Source organism: Lethenteron reissneri, chromosome 25, assembly GCF_015708825.2.
Source record: "Lethenteron reissneri isolate LAM-NWPU_2019-01 chromosome 25, ASM1570882v1, whole genome shotgun sequence".
NCBI classification, from domain to species: domain Eukaryota; kingdom Metazoa; phylum Chordata; class Hyperoartia; order Petromyzontiformes; family Petromyzontidae; genus Lethenteron; species Lethenteron reissneri.
In genome coordinates, this window is record NC_083803.1 from 3,679,107 (window position 1) to 3,702,919 (window position 23,813).

At 42.3% G+C, this 23,813-nt stretch overlaps 1 protein-coding gene across 1 annotated transcript in view; it reads right to left on the minus strand.

Annotated features, from left to right (window-relative positions):
* Positions 1 to 2,028: 2,028 nt before the first annotated feature.
* BIRC6 (baculoviral IAP repeat containing 6) overlaps positions 2,029 to 23,813 on the minus strand; it is a 149,254-nt gene continuing 127,469 nt past the window's right edge. Inside the window, 4 exon segments of the mRNA XM_061558929.1 lie at positions 2,029 to 3,031; positions 8,844 to 8,978; positions 19,256 to 19,444; positions 23,690 to 23,767. Coding sequence (XP_061414913.1) covers positions 2,669 to 3,031; positions 8,844 to 8,978; positions 19,256 to 19,444; positions 23,690 to 23,767 — 765 coding nt within the window. The 3' untranslated portion in view covers positions 2,029 to 2,668.

The following is a 23,813-nucleotide window of genomic DNA, read 5'->3' on the forward strand; positions in this document are numbered from 1 at the left end:
CAGAATGAAGCTGTGAAAGCACTGTAAGTATCAAGCTTACATCAATTGCCAGATCGCAAACTGAAACACTACTTTTTCAAATAACATCGTAATAACTTTAGCAGATACTTTGACTTACGACATGTTTACAGCTGCGTCACAGCATATGTGCAACTGTGACATACAACTCAGGATTCATTGATGCACTTTAATGCACACTTTACAGCGCAAAGGATGTTTTGCAAAATCGACCAATCAATCAATGAAGCAATGATTATTTACAACCCATAAGTTAAACTTTGCACAAGTGTGATATTAGCCGTGCACATTTTCCACAGAAAATACAAATCGCTTATAAAACAGAGATTTTTAACCGTAGCGTCTTTCCTGTTGTATAGTCCTTAAAGAGTAAAAGGGGACGTTTGGAGATGCAGAGATTAAGCTGGCTGCATGGTGTATAGCCTCTTTGATTTAACACAATCTTGTGGCGTTATCAGATTGCTAAGACATATTTCATCGTACTTCATCACATGATAAGATTAAACACCATAAACAAGGAAAGTGTGTTTTTTTACTGGCTAATATTTTGAGGCCCTTTAAACCGTCAATACCTGCTCCTCTCCGATTGCGTCCTATATTCGTTTTTGATAACCATCTCTGCTGCACAAACCCTTTATTATGGTGTGTTTTTGGCACAAATTGAAAAAGTGGTATCCAAAAAAATAACTATTGGTTTTATAGGATTTATCAGCCTCACGGCTAGCAAACATTTACGGTCATATCACACGAAGATATCACGATCAAAAAGGTTAAAGGTTGGACATTTTACCCACATCTTCAGGAAGCACCGAAATGATAACACATCTTCAGCATGGCTAAACCAGATGTGTTTCTCTCAGATACAACTGTTCGTCACCTTTCCAACAGATAAAGTCCAAGTCAGTCGTAAAGACTGTCAACATCACTTTTCTCTATTCTTAGGATAGAGAAACGGAGCATGCGGACAAAGCAATGCATTATTAAACTATAAAAAAAACCTCTAATTATACGTGACAAATGTCTATGGTATAAAAGCAGATGACATAAAAAAATGATTATAGGATGTGCAAAAACTAGAACATATTTAAAAAAACATTTTCGAGGCGTATTGATAGGGGTTGTTAAAAAAGCAAATGCGTTAGCGACGTGCTATACCACGTATGGATGGAATCTCTTTCTTGAGCCCAGAGCAACATGCAACATTCGAGGGTAAATTATGGTATATGTGTGCATCCATTTCACCAACTGATGTGGTTATAGCTGCCGCAGAGCATTACACTACTTTCACAGCTATTTTACCCAACACATTTGAGTAAATTACGACAGAATAACAAAGGGAGAGCAGGGAAAACAACAGCATGAATTCTTAATACGCAAAGGACACTGGTCTCGGATCAGGAACAGCATGTCCTTCACTGCACCGTACGCCAGGCTCCAAGCTGCAGTCATCTGTCCAAGTGTAAGAGCGAGTTGGATGAATGCCCCTGCCATATCTGCCTGCCCATGAGGACATATCAAAGGACGATTCCTTTTTAGAGATCCACAATGCGGAACCATGTGCCTATTTTTCGATTTAAAGCTTTCGTGACTGCAGGGATTCATCTTCTTGGTTCTTTCGGTAAAGTCACGTAGAAGGGAAGTAATACAATAATAAAAAATAAAACATAATAAAATAAAATGATTCTCACGACGTTTCGGCTACAACGCAAGCAGCCGTCTTCTTCACCTAAAGACGGCTGCTTGCGTTGTAGCCGAAACGTCGTGAGAATCATTTTATTTTATTATGTTTTATTTTTATTATTTTATTACTTCCCTTCTACGTGACTTTACCGAAAGAACCAAGAACACGTGCCTATTGTTAACCAATACTAACCCCGAGCTGAGGACCGTGCTGCAAGAGCTGCCTGCTCGATTTTAACGAATGTACCATTCTCTTAATGTTTGATGCAATTACCGAAAGAAAATCTTGTGGGTGAAAAAAAAAAACAAAGCGACAAACACAGACATTAGTAGAATGTTGAGTATGCTTTATTTCAGCATCAATGGCTTGGATAGAAATCCAAATGGAAATAATAAAATGTGAAAATATCTCAGCAAGACACAATAACAAACACTTCCAAAGTAAACACAAGCTACGCGGATTAAATAATACAAGTGTTGGGTGATATTAAACAACTGTGAGATTGCTGCTATTAGACAGAAATTATGGATATTTTATTACATTTAGGTGTCTGCTTTATATGACCCCCCCCCCCTCCCCCACCGTGAATGTTTCCCATCATACCACGATAGATCAGCATTTTGGAGTTGGGCCTTTGATGACAGAATAAATCACCGTGCTCTTCTGTATACAGTGGGATCATCAATACATAAATCAGTCCTCCTACGAGAGGAAGTAAAAAAACTGCCGGGATTTCTTCGGGATTTGGAGATGCCACACATCACACACCTCTCAGCAATGAAAATTAAACCGACAGAAGGCTCAAACTCCTTGTAAGATTACACAACAGCTGATAAATTATTCAAGTCCCACTTGTCCACACTTTGCTGCACAATGCTGCACACAGCTCCCTAAAGGTGTTTGCAGTCCGAGGCAATGGCCTTTCGATGTTATATTTTACATTGCCCATGTCAACAGGCAGGTAATCGGTCACAGCTTTCCCATGTCTGATGAGGTCCCGTCATCCACACCACCCTCAGCTGGGGGCAGTTCTGCCTTGGTCTCTAGCTCTGAGCCATCTCCGGGAACAAGCTCAGTCTCTTCCGGATATTCTGCAGCTAAACTCGGCCACTGGGATGCACCGGTCACTAGACCCATCATCATTTCACCTAGAGACCCGGGGCTTGGCCTGCCTAGGCCCGAGTCGAATTGACTGCCGTGTAGAGGCTGCTGGGAGGCGGTGTCGCTGTGTAGCATGGCAGCCGGGTTCGCCGCTGTCATTGCTTCATCCGGATCGAGGCCGTCAGGGCATGGCAGCTTCATGAGCACCTCCCGCAGCTGTGCTGTGTGTCGCTGCAGCCCAGAACAGACACAGAATACCGCATCTCACTTGGTGCACCACGATTGTGGTTGATTTAGCCTGAAGCTAGTTTACTGAACATGAAATATGCGATGAAAATGTTTTAATGGAACAAAATAACCTCGACCGTTTTCTTTTGATGCAGGATATCAAATGATATACAATTACATATAATTTCTATGAGGCTTTTTGGAGAACATCAGCTACAGCACCAGCCACTGCTGGATGAAGGCCTCTCCAACCTGCCACCATCTCTCACCGTATTGAGAAGCAACACTTTACCTAACACCTTCAAAGACAAGGTATTTTGCCTAGCTAAAAACTTGCTTTTCTAGCCCATGCCCCCATCCACTGGTCGATTAGTATTAACTATGAGCATATGCCACAAGGGACCGTAACATCCTCATTCCATGAACCAAGAGAAACCAACGTGGAAAATAGGGGAGGGGTGAGAAAGAAGACTGACACCTAAACAAAGCAGTGGAGACGACTCAACATGTACCTGTAAATAAACAAGAAAGGAGGTATGAGAACAGAACCAACACATGCAACTTACCTGAGCAAAGGGATGAACCCAGACACAACTTCCCAGTGATTAGAGGAGTTTAATGTAGGGATGTATGGGAGGGAGACCAGTGGACAGGTGGCATGACCTCAAAAACCATGATTTTATCTAGGTACAAAAACCTTTTTTTATCTTCGTCTATGCTGCTGGACACTATTAGCAATCATACCAAAGGTCGTAACTGGCGGAGGGACAGGTCACTCCTCGAATGGTAGCAGACAGAATTGTTCTCCCAAAGGAGAATCCTGCAAAGCCAGGGTGTCCAATCCTGTAGTTTCTGGCACATGTATGCGGTGACCTCCAATGACACAATGAATGCCCTGGCCCAGGATTCCCCCACTGCTCTTGTGGAATGAGCTTTTAACACCTCGGATGAATCCTTTCTGGCTAGAGTGTAGCAGTGTCTAATGCGCTCCTTTGGCCATCCAGAAATTCAGACCTTTCAGGCCACATTTCATCTGACAGCGTTCCTGTACAGGACAAACAGCTGCTGTGATCCTCACCTGCCCAGCATCTGTTCTGAAAATCCCAGGTTAGTGAACCTTACCCTTTTAACGTCCATGCAGTCAAACGGAAACGCCTGACGTCTGGGAAACACCCTTTGCCCCACCACAGTAGGTCCCTCTCAACTGGGAGGGTCAATGAATGGCCTATTCTAAACTCCAGGAAATGTGAATACCAATGTTAACCCGGTCCAATGCGAGGAAAACAAATGTTGTCCGGCCCAATGAAAGGCAAGCAACATAACGAATGCCCTGCCCTCATCCAGACCACCACTCATGTTGTCGCAGCAAATGAGATATGATTTCTGGCAAATCCAGATAGGAAAATTATGTGAGGCCATATGCACTGCTCTGAGTTACTGGAGAATGAGGCTCCCTTCAGTGTGCGGTGGCCATTTGCAGGTGAGCTACCCACTCCCATGCGCTCGCATCACTCTAGAGGATGAAGTCTCGTGGAGGGCCCCCCAATGGTCAACCATTCTTCAGATTTTTTCAAGCTGTCCACCAAGGGAGGCTCTCGACCGCCTGTTCGGTCAATATGACCCACTGATTGATTGTCGTGAATAGGGTCCCAATAGTACAGCAGAACCCACTGAAGCAGCCTCATGTAAAGGTCCGACCAGGGCAACAATTATGTTGTTGAGGCCACTGGTCTGACTTGCAGATCTTTGGAGTGCTGGCTGATGAGCGCCTTTTTGTCTGGCCGACACATTTGGCCCTCATCCACCTAGATGTCGACTCTGAGGTGGTAAAGTCGTTGGGTTAGATATAGGAGGCACTTTATCAGATTCACCACCCACCTGTGGTCTTTGAGCAGCTGAAAGACGATGTCGGTCTCCCACTTGAACTTGGGCTTTACGTAGCCCTGATAAGGTTGCCAAGTTGGTGATAGATGTGAATTCTCAGTTTGCTGATTGCCGACATGAAGATTACGAGAAGCTTCGTAAAAATTGGAGCTTACGCCAGACCAAAAGGTAAGGTGCAATACTGCTATTACTGTATGAGGGCATAGAATCTCAAACAGTGGAAGGGAAACAAGTAGATTGGAACAATGACTTGGGCAAGGTAGGCCAGCTCCTGGAAGTCCAGCTGGTATCTGTTCCATGATTGGCTCAGACGTCCAGAGGCATGAAAGGAGATAAAGGGCTTGTGCAGCTCCACCTTCTCGGCATCGTATACCTTCTCGAGTCGCTCGGAAGAGCGCTCAGGACTGCTTTTGAAAAGACGGTCAACTTGGTACCCTTTTGCCAAATCACCTTTCGGCCCCGGCCCGTGGCTACCACTGCCTGTAAGGCAATAGTCATAAGGTCCCTGCTGATGTCAATAACGAACTTGACTGCATCCAGGATGCCGAGGTAGACCTGCTATAACTGCTAATATATATCAGAATATATTTATACTGCTGTGATACTTGTTATGATAGCTGCTGCATGGTGAACCCTCTTAAATTCCTTGTCCAGGGCCCTGTTCATTGTATCGAGCAAGGCCTGGAAAATTTCCTCCTGTAATGCAGGGTGTCCTGGTAGCATCTTCGCCACGATTGCAGTGTTCCATATGGCACCGACAAAAAGTTATTGGCATCCGGTTCATCCAGTGCGTATCAAGCCCTTATGTATGTAGAACTTATTTCGCACAGCACGTAGCCAACTATGCTAATTAATTTGAGATTGCGCATAGGCCGCAAGGCCTTTGCTGGTTTGGCTCACTCCCGTTGGATCCGTTTCATCAGAGACGTCACAAGTCTAGAGGAGGAATTTCTCAACAGCTGATCCCTGGAGAAGAAAGCGTCGGGCTCAGTCATCTGTGGTTGCTCCCATTCCAGGAGTTGGAGCTTGCGTCGGATTCTGCACCTCAGTGAGTGAAGGACGTCCTGCGGGAGCTCCCATTCTTTGGCCATCTCATCAAACAAGTCCAAATTCAAAAACATTCTAGGTGATGAGTTGTCTTAGATCTTTTTCATCTTGGCTCTCCTCTGCGCAGCTCCTCTTTAACAGCCTCCGGCACGAAGGTGCACAGCTGGTGCTTGTCCAACTTTATGCAGGGTCCCTGGTAGCCACACTCATCCTGGACAATTAACTCATCCTCGGAGGTCGACACATCCGCAGCCGGATGCTTGGGTGTCTGACCTTTTGAGTGAGCTCAAAGGTTTTAGTGACCTCCACAGTTGCACCTGCTTCCTGCTCCTCATGATGAGGTGAAGCTGCCCTGGTGACGAGGTCTTCAGCCTCTGAGAGCTTGTCAGGAGTGCTGGTAAGTGCCTGAACAACCACCCTCGTTCTGCTGCTTTCAAGAAAAGTAACAGCTGGTCAATCATCAGCTGCTCTGCAATTGGTGATGATGTTTTTAAGCGCTCTAATTTAGTGTTAAGGTGGAGATTGTTGATCACAACATAATGAAGCATAATCATGAAAAAGGACCAAAACACTAAAAAAATTCATCGAAATTCCAGCTTTCCAAAAATGTATGACAAGACACCACAAAACACCATTTTTATTCAGGTCTTATGCCTGCCCAATGCCTGTCCAAGGGCTGCATCCAGAGACCCAGGTTCTGCACTTGGTAAGCAAGTAGGCCGTTGTCTATTGCTCTGGCACGGCATTATATTACGCAATGCAGTGTAAATGCGGTGCAATGCAGTGTAATGAAGGTGCTCGCAACGCTGCCACAATTGATTTCAGTCAAGGTATTATAAAATTGGTGCTGTGAAATACAAGTCTACACAAATAAGTGATACCACAACTAGATTAATGCATATTTTAAGAGTGCTGTGGAAATAAAGTTACGGAAAATTACGTTAAATTGGTTTCAAGTTTAAACGAGCCAATGGCTTGCTCACCTTTGTAGACGCCCCTGAGCCAGTGGTGGAAAATTACACATTCACATGGCAGGGGTCAGTCTGTCCACAGGAGAACCACTATTGAGTGTCCACAAAGTCAAACCCATTTTTATTGAGCCCAGGGGCATAATGAGCTTTTTAATTTATCAATAAAAGCAAATTAGATGGTTGTTTATATGATAAGCCAATTGAGGTTCCACGATTTACACCGGTGCAAGCGCACTCCTCATTGATCCACCTTCCAGGCTGGTTTTTTGACGTGGTGTCGCTTGGCGCTCATGTGCGAGCACTGGGGGCGACCTTAAATCAAGATATGTGGCTAGCCCAGAATGTAACAAGAGCACAGCAGGTATCGTTTTGCTATAAAACAGTGGGAGCAAAAATGGCCCGTTGAAAAAAAGAATCAAACACTTGATAAATACAACAGCATGGAGGTAAATGGGAAGGGTGGAATTTCAAGCAGAGCCTCCGATAGCAGCTGACAGGATCATAAAATACTGTGTAGGCTGCTTATAATTCTCTAACCAACGGAGCCAAATTACTCTGTCCAGATTAATGGTCGCGCTCCAGGCTCTTTTCTATATATCCCTTTCTGCCTTCAAAACACAAGACAGATGGAGGGCTCAAGCTGGGCGCTAATGCATAAAACAATGTGGCAAAAGAGAGAGAAGCATATTAACTCCAGGAGCGGCAGGCAATCCACACGCTGGTGTGGGACGAGCTTTGCCTCGGAACAGGATTATGGTCTGTGGCGTATAAACAGGAAGGGTTTGCAGGAGTTATCCCGTCGTCTGCTGCATAAACTGAATTTATCTGAATGATGGTAGAAAGGAGGTGGGATCGCATTACTGCGATGAAGGGCTGCGATGACTAACGTGCGCTCCTGTAGCCGTGAGCGGAAAGGCTGTCTTCGCCAATTGCAACAGAGAATGCAAAGGAAGCAATGCAAGGCAATCATCTCAACACCATCCGTGATAAAAGAGAATTGATTTAATCCATAAGATCATCAATTTAAAATTGCAATTTGAGCCTATTACTCATCAGTCTTTCCATTACGAACTATTAAATTAACCTGAGATGTAAATGTTAAATAAAATACGACTAAGTTAATTGCACCTATAAAAATGTTTTATTACTCAATTTTTGATTTAAAGATATATTACATGTTTTACTTTAAATGGCTCAGATAACTGCTAATTGCTCTCCCAAGTAGAAGTGTATTCTTTGTAGCATACTGTCTGTATGCACGTGTTCAGCGAGCAGTTGCACGTGTGTGCGTTTGTGTGCATTTGTGTAGACACCAGATCAGCTTAACAGCAATAGCAGGTGACTGCTCGACTTTAGTGCAGCCTACAGGCTGGCAATTATAAATTCGATGTTTAGCCAGGGGCATGCACACATGACCGGCTGGGTACATGCTGGGCTAAGCAAAGGCATCTGCCCGACGACTTCATGCCTGATCAGCAATTGGGAGCCCAGGTCCTTGAAACATGTGCCGATTTTCACACACTTACAAATGTACTAAATAAGACGACGTAGTAAGATGCTTCTAAAGCATTTTAAAACATCTTAAATAAATTGGACCAATTTTGAAATCAAAAACTATTCATTTAATATATCCAATTCTGAATGCAGCATGAATAATTGCATTCATCAATACTACGCTTATAAGCAGTTGCATACAATAAACTAGGCACCGAATTAAGACATTCACATGCACTGTCATATTAGCACAACAAATCAGCTTAAACTCATGGTTAAGGATTTCATGACGAATGTTTTACAACCAACCCTGCAAGGACCGCACCTCGGTATTAGCTTCAGATAAATGGTGAAGCATTATTTTTTTTTACGACACAAGGTCTCGTGCAGCTGCTACAGGACAGGATTTGGGGCAGTACCTTGAGCGCGGAGGCATGGTGTGCCATGGTGCGGCCCACGCGCTTGTCTGTGCTGTACTGCTGGATGTCGGCGATCCACTCCTCACACTGTGCCATTATCTCCACCCTCTTCAGGTAAAAGTGCTTGAGAATAACCTGCCGAGGAGGAGCACACAGCACACTAAAGGTCATACACACACACAAATGCTTCCTCTTTCAGCTGCTGAGAGCAAGTGTTGCTTGTAAATGCCTAACAATGCCAAAAACCGCACACAGCGATGTCGTTAGGGCAAGCACTAAACCTGGCCACCTTGGTGTCCAAGGCCCATGATAATACACATCGCAAGCACACGTTGTAGGGTGATTCACCCTGAGCGACACCCACCAGGTACATAAACTAACTTCTACTGGTATGCACGACCAGGAAGTGAACCTTCGCTGCCACGGTGGAGAGAGGGCGCCACAATGGCGCGATATGTTCACTACCTCGCCTGGTATACAGGAGGTCGTCGTGGGTTCAATCCCAACCCCGACGCCTGTATATTTGGAGTTTGCATGTACTCCGTGGTCATGTGGATTTTTATCGAGGACCTCCGGTGTTTCTCTCCACAATTAGAAACTTGCATTAGTATTTGCCTGCTATAAATGTCCACGTGATAAGCCACTTTGCCAAGCTATCAAGTGTGGCCAGGTCACTTCTGAGAAAGAGCTACATAGCTCAGTGGGCATTTCCCTGAAATATAAAAATAGTTTTTTAATAGTTTTTAGCTTAATGGTGCAGTTCAATAACCATGTCCATCTTCTCTCAAGGCACACACACAGAGTTGCACAGATAGATCCACAATCACTAAGAGACACAAATATGTGGGCAAACGAGAAAATGTGTAGACAAAAACACAGAAAAAAACGAAGAACGTGGCTTTGCTCACGCAAACGATGAGCACATTGACCAACAGCCTTGCCAAAATGTCACTGCTTACTTATCATGCTTTGGTCCATATGTAGTTTGCTGTAATAATGGGATTGAATGGTTAAGATTGTCCCAAAACTCTGCTTACCCCGAGCTTAACCTATCAAAACATGGCACCTGTGCATGATTCTGTGTGCTCTTGGATGCACTTATGTTGAAGAAAAAACAAAACCAGCGAGTGCACAGTAACAACAAAGTACAATCAACTGTGCACGTCTACTTCATTGATACGACAAATCTAAAGTGCTTTATGATTAAGACAAATTTTTCAAATATATAAAAGTTCACATTTAGAAATACCAATAACAGTAACTCACAGAGGTTACGCCATCATTAGCTGTATGGTATTATTTATTGTCTGAATGATGCCACTTTCATGTTCCCCCCCAAGCAAACTCATTGTGTAAAACAGAGGAATTCTATGGAGAGTTGTCATTAAATTACTATGGGTCAAACATTAAAATGGGTTTTGGTAACTACATTTTAAAATATCACAACACTGAGCAAACACACGATAAAAGTGGTAAAACTTTTTGTTAAAAAATAAATAAAAGCCGACTAAGTCATGTTCTGGTAAATATAGCCGCAGAGATGGAATTGCATACCCACCCACCCACTTGGCCACAATAACCTTGACATGAGCAATGTTTAACCCAATGAAAGGAGCTATCCGAGATTAATCTCCAAATAATTGCACACACACAAAACCTGTTAACATCCGTTAATTACAAACGTTAATTGTAATGTAAATCAGTTAGCTTCGTGTGCTCAAGTTCAGGCCACCCTGGAAAATACCACCTTGTAAAATGATTTGCCATAAAGTGATAAAACGTACCGCAGCATCCGTGCTCAACGACACGCGAGCCAATTTGCCTAATGCCTTAAGAGGTAAGGCGATGCTTCATCATTAGCGGCAGAATCTATCAATGACAAACAACGGCGGCTCCCTACTCGCACATGGCATTAATCATATCTGGCAGCAAGTAAACCGAGAACTGTTTAGTGTGTCTGGAGGAACGTAATTACCGGTGTTGGAGTAGCTATACTTCTTCGCAATGCCGTGGCAAGTACCGCCTAAGCTGGGGCTAATTAGACGGTATTACGCCCAACGAATTTGTTACATTCACAAACCACACGCCGGCACAGACACACGTGCCCCCTGCATGCCGCCACAAACGTGGTCAAGCCCGTACGAAGACCGATGGCACCTGTCCTGCGACATTGGCTTGAGAGCACAAGTTTCAGAGCTTCATCGTCAAACCCCAAAGAGAAATGTTTTCCTCCTAAAATCTCTCACGACACATCCAAACATCAATAGCCAAGGCAGCAGTGATTCACAGTAGGCTGTTATTCGAGTCTGTATAAAACGTCAACACCACCGCTGCAAGCTTTCCTCGATGCTACGTACCGGGCAAATGTTGCTTCATAAGTTCCGCATAAACAAATATTTTTTCTGAAATGTGTTTAGACTGCTTAAATCAAACCGATATTTAATGCACTGCGATCTGCATCCCAACTGCAGCACTTGTGCGTGACACTGCCATCACAGATCCCTGTGACCCAGCAAGCCTTAACGCCACCTCCCTCCGACCGAGCAGGATACTATTAAAACGCCTGTAATCACAATAACAGCATGATGGCATAAGCCACCATGTGTAGCTATCTAAGTGTCACTTTAAAGTAGAGATGCAACACAGACATCAAAGTTTAGAATATAAACATTTTAAACGATCAACTGAGAATCTTCTCAGCCCTGAAATCATCATGTGGTTAAGGAGACATGCAGTACTCTGCAGTCTCCCTTGAGTGCAATAGCACAGAAAAGCTCCAAGTCTCCAGCCCGAGCGGTCTCTATTATAGTTCACTATCTTGTAAAGAGCCATTTTATTTGGGCTTGAAAGAAGCAAATGATAAGGGCACACAGTGGGCACCGTTACGCTCATGCTAGGCCGAGTCTGTGCCACACTGCCCTGGCTATCATCAGCATGATCATCTTTGCTGCATTCTACACGCTTTTATTTAACTCACTGTCTGTTATTGTCGTCGTATACCTCAAATCTTGCAATTCAATTTTAACCCATTTCCCAATGTGCCATCGACTGCAAACTTCGTAAACTTACGTCTTACTGATGACAATACTATATTCTATCATTAAAAATGTAAAATATATTTTTCAACGATCTTTTTTACATGTTATGTTTCGCCTTGGGTCTAATTGTCCACGCTCAACTAACGTTGGCTGTAATTGACCACGGTCCCTTACGTTGTGGCAAGCCTCAGGGCCACTTCCTGGAGTCGTGGAGTTCTGCCATTACTCGTACGGTACATTTCATTAAAGCATGTTTTGAAAAAAGTATTTATAAATATTACTTAGTATATGGAATACAGAACACATGAAGGGAAAGGAAATACAACTGGCAGTACTTTAAAACACAAAGAAGTTATGTGGACTATTGTTGGCAGTATTTGAAATCTGTAAATGTATGACAAAAACACATCATGATAGAATAAGTGCAGACAAGTCACAAACATGTGTAAAAATTACAGCCATTTGTGAATATGCAGAAACCATCAGCATATCTTGAACACGTGATTTGTGGTGTTTTAATCATAGGTCACCATCAAAATAAATTTCAGCAAATGTGACCGAATGACTCATCAGCACCGGTGTCTATTACCGCATGAGTGATGCCTGTCAGTTGTTCACAACTGATCACGTTTATTTAGATTCTTATCTCGGATTAAAGGAACATATTGAGCTTCTTCAGGAAATGCTGATGGTGTATGGATATGCAGAGCCTGTGCGCTCTAAACACATGTTTGCGTGTAGTTTGAAACTTGTGTGTTGGCAGCGTTGCACAGGCATACATTTTAAAAGACCACATTTATCATATACACTGAATTGAGACGTAAACTTATGATATCCTAGAGTTGAGGTCAATGTTCCTCATTGTCCAAAATGGCAGCCATCTCTGAAGGAATAATCATGAGCTCCACCAAATGCCGAAATTTCCCAAACGTAGTGACCACAACGGGCACAGTGGCCTTCAAACCGCAGCTAATAACATTGCTTCAATGTCCTTTTCTTGATCAATTACCTTTGTTACGATTCCACCACCATACTCTAAGCAAAAAGATGGATATATTGTTATTTAATGAAATAAATTAAATTATTCCGTGGACCTCTGGTGTCCACTTTGCCTCCATGAGTGTACCCTTTTATGAAAAATCGAGTTTCCTTCATCTTCATAATTAATTGTAGTGTGTTTATGAATTGACTACATTAGGGCACACGGAGTGTACTAATAATTAAGAAAACATTTTTACGGTTCTAATTTTTATGGCAGAAGGAGAAATGCACATTTCTTTCATGTTCAGCTGCAGTGAATATGTAATAAAGGGGGGTAAATTACAGTAAGTTTTAATTATGCAATAAAATTACTCAAGTAGTATTGAGATCAAAGCCAATTCACGCAATCATGCCGGGTGGTGGTGGTGCATGCTTGAAATCCAGCGCTGTGGAGAAGAGTATTCGTGAGCCACACAAATGTTGTGAAACTTATTTCCCATTGGCATTTAGAGGTGCCATTCCCTGGCTTACCAAGAGAAGGTGGTCACAGAAAATGTGGACTACATCTGTTCCACCTGTATGGGTGGGTTTTCTCTTGGCGACGCGATTTCCGCTCACAAGTAAACACTAAATGTCTGAATATGCCGGAGGACGTAGAGCTTGGACAATTGTTGGCGCCGGCTCGCTCAGCACCTGGCGGCCTTCCCACGTCTTGTGGTTTATCGCGCCACAATGATTCTCTCTTCAAGAGTGAGCGAATACTGTACAGCGTGTTCCAAATCAAAATGATGAACTATTAATTAGTATTATTATTATTAAGCTGAGGCACTTCAATTTATTAAAGGGATAATTACAAATCTAAAACCCCAACAGACTAAAATTGAGCACTACTTGTGGGCTTGGCTGACTCAATGAGCCCCGGGGTGCGGTCGTCATGAGAAGATTTTGCAATTCAAATTGAAAACAAAATCTGTATTTGCAGCCGCCATCCCCTAAACCTGTAGAGGAGCAGCAGTCAAGGGCGATGGATGCAATAAGAACATGCTGGAAGGGCTGGTGGTACCATGTGTACACAGCCCACACACGCGCACGCAGCGTCTCTGCAGGGAGCTGCCATTGTTCACTGTGGCATGGTCGTACCGCAGCATTTATTGTGTCTCTCAAGTGCCACTCAAAACGCGTGGAACATTTTGGGAGAGGTACGTCACAATAGCAGAGGTCACCAAAAACCAGAGGTTGGCTTGTGTATAGTCTCAGCATGGCTTTAAAGGGCTGTTGTGAAATGGTTTAAATAGCATAAGCAAACAATGCGCCTCACCAAAGAGCAACCGAGGATGTGTTGCGAGTAACACATCCACACTTGGTAAGGACTGCAGTCACTCTTGGTCATTATCAGAATGGCATCCCATCTCCATGGGCAACTTGACAACAACATTTTCCCACGTTATTCTGATGAAGGGCAATGGAAGTGGCCACGTAATATTTGCTGCCATGTCCATTTCATATGCAGTTTTCGTTGTAGTTCATTGCAGATGAAAGGGATGCTACAATTCAAAGATAATTCAGTAATACAATCCTACTGAAAGGCCATGAAGATGTAAAAGTAGAGGACCTATTAAAATCGGAGACATATCGACTGTTAATAAAGGTATGGGCTTAGAGAGGACATTACAATAAGGATTGACAGCCATTGGAAAACTGGTGATAGAATGACAGGCGAAGGAAGAAACATTCCCGAGATGATGACCGCTGCAGAGGTGGGAGATGAGATCAGCATGTGTGCAAAAGCATGAACGAGTGTGGCATCGCAGGACCACGAGAGATGGAGATGTGGGAAGGCCCTTCATCCAGCAGATGATGAAATTAAGGGGAAAGTAAACGCCAAGGGCTTCGAAAGGAAGCAGGGTCACAGCGAAACTTGCTTTCCGGCAAGCGCCGCCGGTTAACGCTTCGCGTCAGGCTGAGATTCCCGTTTGACACGGCACACTGTGTAAAAAGTACCATGTGACACGGAAATAAGACGTATCAAATAAAATGTGAAATGCACTTTCAACAAGTGAGCTCATAAAAGGTACCCGAGTACAGCAATGACCCAAAGCAAAGCTGTTTTCCGGACGAGCAAGGCACATGGGGGCATCATCACATGAATGGCAGTTCAGCCTATGAGTCTGGGATTAAAGTTCACCAACGTGAGCGCGATGCTTTTGCGCAGTACTGGCTGTGCCAGTGCTGAACGTCCATTTATATTTTTATTGCATTTCTATTTCGGTGGGGTCTATCCCCTTGAGAGGAGCACGGTCTGTTGTTTTAGGTTTTTAGGGTCAGGGTTAGTGCAGGAAGGCATTGTTTGCACTGCAGGTAGGCTTCACATCGGCATAGATGTTTCATCGTTTTATTTATTTTGGGGGCTGAATTACAATCATGAAACATGTGCTCCTATTTGATATTATAAATGTGATTTCAATTTTGTTAGCTATACATACGGTAATCCTTGACTACTCAAAATGCAATATTAATACAGACTATTGACAAGCATACATTAAATTAAGGTTAGAAATTTTTGGGAAAATTGTTACGTGTGGGACAGATTTATTATCTTTTGGCTATGAGCTTTCACACGTGTCGTATTACAATAAATGTGTCGCTCAATTGTAGATTCATAAGTCTGACTTTAAAACATATATCAATAAGTGTCTTATATAAAAAGTCTGCCCGACAACCAGCATCACCACCATACCAACGATGAACACCGCAGAGTGGGTTGGCAGCCAAGTGCGCCACTCACCTCACTCAATGGGAATTCTGCATTGGTTCATTATATTAACTGCATAATCAAACCGTCAACTTTGAGTACAAATGTGATGCTATGTGATGAGAAAATAGTATTCGCTTGCCGCAACAAGATATTCACCGTTTTAATCTTCGGTCCGATCAAATTTTTACGTTAAAAGGCACACGGGTTGTGTGTGGCCTTCTCAGAGTGTTGCCCTCCGCCAACCAGATGTGGGCCTTAACTAACGCGGCAGTACCCTGAACATTCCCACTGCAGCACAGTGGCCCTTGCCCAGCGTCACAGACTTCATGTCTTATCAGCGAGCAAGCGCGCTTAATAAGGGGTGTGCTGGGCTGCAACCCTCCAGGCAAAATGCACACAGTTCATTAATTAGTGCTGCGGTCTGGGATTTGCAAACTAGCTCTGTGCATGAACCCAACTTCTATGGCGTGCAAGGCTTGTCTTTCACTATTAATGAAATGCAACATTATGCTAATGTATCCAGCAGTCTTTTTTAAAAATGCAAGCTAACTTCTTTATGTCAAGAACATAATACTAAAAATGTTGTCTACTTAAAAAAATAAAAAAAAATTATCATTCCTGTGAACATCTTCGGATGAACTCCGAATTATTCACTGCCGACCGACACACAATTACAGCCACAGCAGGGCTCAAAGCTTGCACAGCCAAACAAAGTGCCAATGGGCAGTTTTTTTTATATTAGGAGCGAGATGATTTGAAAACAGAATTTCATGAACGCTAAACATCCAGAAATAGTGAGTGGCCTTTACAGGTAAGAGGTAAGCAATGCTAAATTAGCCAAGAAAGCAACTAGAATGGGAATGTCCTGTTATAAGAAAATTGTCATTGTTGGAACAGGTTACTCGTGCAAAACAAATTGCATTTACAAAGCAAGTAAATGCAATTAACATTTTAAGACACTGAAAAAATTAAGGCATGTACAACTTGGGTGATTTCAATACATTGTTAATCACCATGATATTCCACGATGGCTAATTAACAGTATCCAATTAGGGTGCTGAAAAGCACCATGAAAGAGATTAGCACCACTGCTGTTCCATTTGGTTGATCATTACAGTGGCCTGGTCAGCCGTGGCAACCAATGGCTGTTTATTATATTGTTATAAAGCATGTCTTCACATGATTGACCATAACTAACCAAGGTAAATTGTGAATGATCAATTAACTAAGCATATTGTGCATATGATGAACTAAGCATATTGTGCACATGAATAATCTGTAATGCTAGCAAAATGAGGATAAACAGCCAACATCACTTTGGAATATAAAACATGCGTAATATGGTTTGCTAAATTTGTAAATGTGCAACGAGCCAGTAGATTTTGTGTTCTGTCTGGACGTTATTTTAAAAAACATCAAACACAGCCAACACACATTAGAACTAGAAGATTATAGACCCAATTGCATACCATTGTGCGCATTGTTGATCAAAAATTCACCGTATACTTTAAGGGATGAGCCACTACTTGTGTTATATCTTTCGAAACAATATCAATGCTTTTTTCACACTGCAGCTTTTTAATGTATTACAAAGAGCAGCAAACGCTATCAATTCAATGCTTGCCACTCGTGAAGTGCATAATGCCCTAGCAATTAAAAATACTGACACTTGCATTACGTAAGGTAATGAAGACATTTCATTTAAAGGCTCTATTAATTAAACACTGATACAGAGATTAACAGACAGAAAAATACTTATGGACCATGTAACACCAAGAATAGTGGAACCCCGAAGGTGATTAAGGTGCACAAGGAAAATGTAGAAATTAGCAAAAAATACGCAAGTTTAATGAGTACATTTGGAGCCGCTACAAAGTAAAAACCACATTTTTCTGGTCATTAAGCCAACCGCCGCTTATGCCTACACTGCACCACCCACGTTTGACATTTTCTCAACTGGTTAAAAGCCTGCGTCAGTTTTGATTTGGCGCTTACTGTTATAGAGAAATAAAATTATAACTTACATTTATTTATTTTCATTGCTTGTTTATTTATTTACCTACTCAGCTGCCAGACGATATTTTTTTCTATCTACTGCATTTCCGTATTTTTTCCAATACGCATTTAATAAAAGTCGAAAAGCAATCTTGCTGAGAGTGGATTCTTTTTGAATGCTTTTGCGACTTAGACTTAAGAGAAAGAATGGGCATTATTCCCAGCCATCAGTGCATCTGGTTTCCATCCTTTGTTAAGCAATTCAGCGCCATAAATTTGTATGTCATTCCTTTTTGTGTAAAATATTTTTCAAGAGCTCTGCTGCTCAACATCCTTACGGTTGTGCACACAGGCAGCATAATTTCACACTGACCAAGCTTGTATGGTAAGGGAAATCTTCAGTGGGGTGAAATTATTACATTTATTGTAAAACATGTTTATAAAATGCTTTCAGTTAAAATTGTCAATTTGAAAAATGCCCTGCTAGATGTTATGAAAGCAAGAAAAAAAGCCTCTGAAACACAAACAGTGGGCCACATTAATTCTTTATAGTCTACCCTACAATTCTGATTTAAATAAAAAATCTGGCCTTTGACGATCCCCTGGAGCCAATTTCCACTGCAGCACCGCAAACATTGCACCAGATGTTTCATGTCATCAGCCAAGGTTCTGACAAAGGGTCCTGTTTAGAAGCTTGGACAAAATATATTCAAGAGATCCGAGTTGCATCTGTAACATCTAGCGTGAAAACTCTCAACGAATAACCGGCATCGCCAATACGACACTTCCTGGTAGGCATATTTAATGACATTTTATAGATGCAAATAATTCACAATCATGCAAAAATCATCAATACTGATAAACTAATTTTGGACAACTCATTTCAAGCTACAGGGTATCTATTGTGTAAGCCTCAAGTACATTTTGGGTTCTCTTTGCAACAGTATTTAAAATCAACATAAAGCACAAATTGATGTCCCCTCCCTAAGATAGGCACTAAAAGTCTTTATTGAGGCTACGGGCTTTAAAAAAACCCACGAGAAGAAAACCCATCCCGAAGATGACACATCTTGATTCTGTACTAAAATCACTACCCCGTGTGCTCATTGCAAGGCCTTATCGCATGGTTATACACAAAATAATCTCGGGTTGATGTGGCTGTGAGGAGTGTTAATATAAACCCAATAGTCCAGGCACACATTCATTTGCGAGCCTCATGCTATTTCACAAAAAAAACAGCATGCCTGGCAGCAAACACCCTTCCCCCCCACAGAGACTCCAGATTAGCCTCTCTCAAGCAGTAAACTGCATTACCGGGAATGCCTACCGCTACAGCAATTCTGGCCAAAACATTAATACAACATTTTTCAACGACCAACTTTGTAATAGGTTACACAAAAAAGGGCACTCCATATTCTGCAAAAAAATCTACAAAAACAACACACCATAAGGATGCTTTCGAGACATTCAATCCATCACTGCATACTCCGCAGAGAATAAAGGTCTGGCCATTTTAAACAAAATGGCAAGATACTGTGACCACTCATGAAGGTAACACTCATGCTTTTCCTGGGTGCCGAAATAATGTCAAGAATCTCGATCGTGTGGAGGGGGGGGGGGGGGGTAAGGGAGGTGGTGCTCACCTCCCGGAAGCAGGGCGACGGGCTGCAGATCTGTTCTAGCATGGCCCACTTGACCGTCGCCTGCCGGATGTTGGCGTCATACTCGCGAGAGCTTTGCGCGCCACTGGGCGTGCCGCGTGACCGCTCATAGCCTGGCTCGTTAAAGTACGGCTCCGACACCAGGATAAGTGACTGCACGGACACCAGCACCTGTCGAAAAGAGGGGGAAGGTTGACGGCAACAAGATAAGAAGGGCGACATGGTACAGAAAAAAAAGAATGGATTTTCACCCAGACAGGCTGCACACAATGCATGAACGTGTATTCGTAAGTTTACTAGTATGCACAAAGACTCACTCCACTCTTCCACCAGAGGAGTACTGTACTTATAACGAACAAAAAATTATTGGGACATACTTAAAAGGGTAACAAAAGGTATAAAGGTGTCACATTAATGTAAAAGATGGGATCTCAATTAAAGCAATTCTTTACTGGTGTTTCTCAAACATCTGTTCGAAAGCTCTGAGCCTTCACAAGCTTATCACATTGCTTTCACATGTCTGGACATAAGGAGTGTGAAGCCTAGTGTTTGAGGACTACTGTGCTTATCTCTTACTGATATAACTTCAGAATCCAGGGCTTAAATATTTACATTCCCCCCTCCCTATGAATTTGGTGACCTAGCATTGGTCAGATGCACCTAAAACGCTCACATAACAAATACGTGGCAGTATTCAGACCCCTTTTACAAAATATTTGCTAGCAGCAAATAAACGCAATGCATGGAATCAATTCCAGATAGTGTTAGCCATTTAACGGCTCAAAAGCTTCTTCAAGAATCAATTCCACAATCGATTTGAATTTATTCATTATGCTGCAGCCTTTCAACCACAAATCCCTACAATTTGCAAAATGTTGTGAATCTGGCTAGAAGAACAAAAGCAAATCATTCGTAGAGATCCTTAAAGAGAAGCATGTCGCAAATATATACATTCCCTAAAACTTCATACATCTACGAAGGGAATCCCAGAGTAGTGTGCCCAATGTAACTGCGACACACACGCATGACCTAACTGCTCTGCTTTCTTTTTACATAATCAATTATTGTGCATTGTAAGGTAACTTCCTTTAGTGAATGTTGGGAATAAAAGATGCTTTAAAGTATTCTTTAGGTCTTTCGGTAAAGCCACGTAGATAGAAAAATTATTTTTAAAAAATATATCCCGACGATTGCTTGCAACACAAGCAATCGTTATCAGGTGAAAAAAATATAGCTGGAGAGCTTTACAGTATTACATATATAATCCATTCAGTAGGCAGGCAATGGTAACTTATATGAACTGTACTTTTCTGTACCTTTCTTAGTATCACCAGATATTATTAATAGCCGTCCAATTAGTTTTGGCATTATCTAAACCCATTCATATTCTTGTACTCGCAATGATAAGACAAAATGACTCACTCAGCCAAGCTAAAGCACGGTGATGAGATGCAAAAAAATATATACATTTGTAATAAATACAAAACCGAATCTGTCACCATCAGCAGACAATGATCTGTAATGCTGCTGCAAGTTGTAATAGGTCAATCAGTGAAGAAAGAATGATCTTGTCAAGAATATGGTTCCTCAATTGGCCTTGTGAGGATACCCCTAATATAAGACTCGGAGCGAGTTGATAATGGCTGGAGGAGTTGGCCTCAGATACACTCACATCCACAATCAACTCGTGTGTCTAATATGAATCAGTATATTTTGTTGTTATGTAATGTCATTCATGCAGATTGCATCTCAAAAACACTTAGAATTTTGACCCACCATCTTTAAAAACAAAATGAACATCATAAAAAATGTAGAAGAACCTATGCATGTATGTAGAACCTCTTTCACAATGTCCGTAGCCAACCGTGCTCATCGGATGTGCGAACACCACCACAGATAGACAAAACAAAGCATGGCTAGGAGCACGGGGGAGGGGGACAAAGCATGGACCAGGTGTGACAAAATCAAACACAAATATTTATTCACATCCTAAAGAGTGCATACTATCCATAATCAACGTTTTTGGGTTAGATCGCGTTATTTATAAATGTGTCGTAACCCTCCACCACCCGACACGGCCAATCAGCAAAAAAGTGTCACGTTGACAAAAGACAATTAGTTCACTGCTTTAGCCCACCGGTGTGTTGAAGCGTGAAACCACAACATTTACAAATTGTAAATGTTGTGGTTTCACAAATGATTGGCCAAGTCGGGTGGTGGAGGGTTACGACACATTTATAAATAACGCGATCTAACCCAAAAACGTTAATTATGAATAATATTGGTCGCGAAGCCTACGTGTTAAAGTGCATACTATACTAAACTAAATTAATTGTTTATGAAGACAAAGATAAAGGCAATGTTTTGATTTACCTGAGCATGTATTATGCTCAGATAAACATCTGATAACATGGTCATCATATGGCAAGCAAGGATGTTAATTGCAAGAATTCAGGTCCCCAATGTTCACAGCTCAACCGCCCTGATGTCCCTTTCTCAAACGGCACCGTTTGTTACATTCATTGGGTGCCACATTAAACTGAAGACCGGGATTTGGTCTTCAACTGACTCGGTTTAGATTGCCGTCACCTCCGAGACAATCTTTCTCTCCTGTTAAACCATAAGAATGGTTGAGAAAAAATACAGTTTTTACTGTGAAGACAAATAACGAAATATATTACACTGCTTGATGTTGGAATCGCTACCATAAAGAGACCTCTGTGATTTATACTCTTGGGAAATAATTTGCATGTATCGACAAAATGTAAAACCTTATTACCCATCTTCTGTTATTGCAGTGTAGGTTATGAGATAATAAACCTTGAAATCATAACAATCACGTTGGCCCCTCTCTTATGCGAAGGCTAGAGGGAATATGCATTTATAATTAAAAATGTCAGTCAGCCTGGTTATGCGATACCAAATAGAAATGCTCTAAGCCTCCATCACAGGAGGCTTAATCGAATCCTAGTTCAATTGAAGGCCAACGTTTTGTGAACACATTTTTTTTAGCACTGTACACAGGTTTAACACACGAAATACATTTTTTTATGAGAAGTGCTTTGCTCGTGAATTCAATTAAAAACACGTGACATTCTAAAATATAGGAGCTTAATGAAACCGTGGAACTCTTCTCCATGTCAGCATTGTCTCCGTGAATGCAAGCTAAGGTGCTGTGAGATGGCTCTCGAATGTCAACTCAGGCATTATAATAACTAAATTCGCCAAGTCAAATAAACGCCTTTCGGAGCAGCTGTTAACGTTCAACTCCGTTTGTCTGCCCACAGGGTCTTCGGCTGTGGCAGCTGCTGGTGGCAGCCATGGAGACAATATTTCAGGACATATTAGCGCAATAGCTAGTGGCATTGTCTTCACCAACCGCATTACAAATTATCATATTCCGACCTCTTGAAAAATAACACATTACAAATTATGACTTTTATACTGTTTATGCATAAAAGAAATATAATCACTAAAATATTTATAAGTGTAATACATATATTTAAAAGTTTGACAGTTCAACTTAGAAAAAATATAGTTATTTTAAATACCCCAAGAACCAACAAACAGTAACTATAAAGCTCTTGAAGACTCTGCAACCAGCTTGGCTACCGTCAATCTGTTCGCTTCAATCTGCTCTCTGCCCACGGCTTTCTCAAAACCCACAAACACCGGCTTAGTGCACCTCACCAAAATTCACCGCACACTCCTGCCACAAGCGCCGAGAAATGTGATTTACACGCCTACTGAGTTGGTTTCCATTGCTCTGCAAGTGCTTTTTTGTGTTTACCCAGAGCATGGTAGGCCTACTGCCAGCCTCTGCCATCCTGAGCAGAAATTGAAATGCAAGCCTAATCCACTAATTATGTTTCGCTATCAAATGCTGCCTGGGAACACCGTAAAACCACGGCTTCTTTAGGTTCCTCCCCATCTTTTTAAGGCCACTCACTATGAGATCTGACAACGCATAAGTCCCACATAATATAGAAGTAAAAAAACGACGTGGTTTCACAATAAAACAAGCATGAGGCAGTTCTCATATCCCATTTACAGCCCAGAGCCAGTGATAGAAAGTTCACATTCATATAAATGGGGGTCGTTCAAACCATATCACGAATACGGTTGACTTGCCACAAAGTGGTATTCATTTTTATCAACCCCGGAGCTGAACTAACCCCCTGGCCGAGACCTGACCTCACGAACTTCCGACACTCTTGCCACAGTGGCAACTGGCTAGATCGGCAAATAACTGTAATCTGAAATAAGTGCACATTGTTTTTGGGATGGAGGTGGCAATAATCAGTGCACGAGCCCCCAGACCCGTGGAGATGCCAGCCCCATAAGCTGCGCCGAATAGCCTGTGGCGGGTGCAGTGAGGCCTGACCTGCGGGGTGGAATGTCATCGTGCGCTCTTACCTGCAGAAAGCTGGATGTCTGCGGATTCCACTTTTCCTCGGGGCGACCATGCCACGTGTTCAATATGCTCAGGCAAACCTGCAATGGGACGACGGGTGCCGGCACGGAACATAAGCCTGACAAA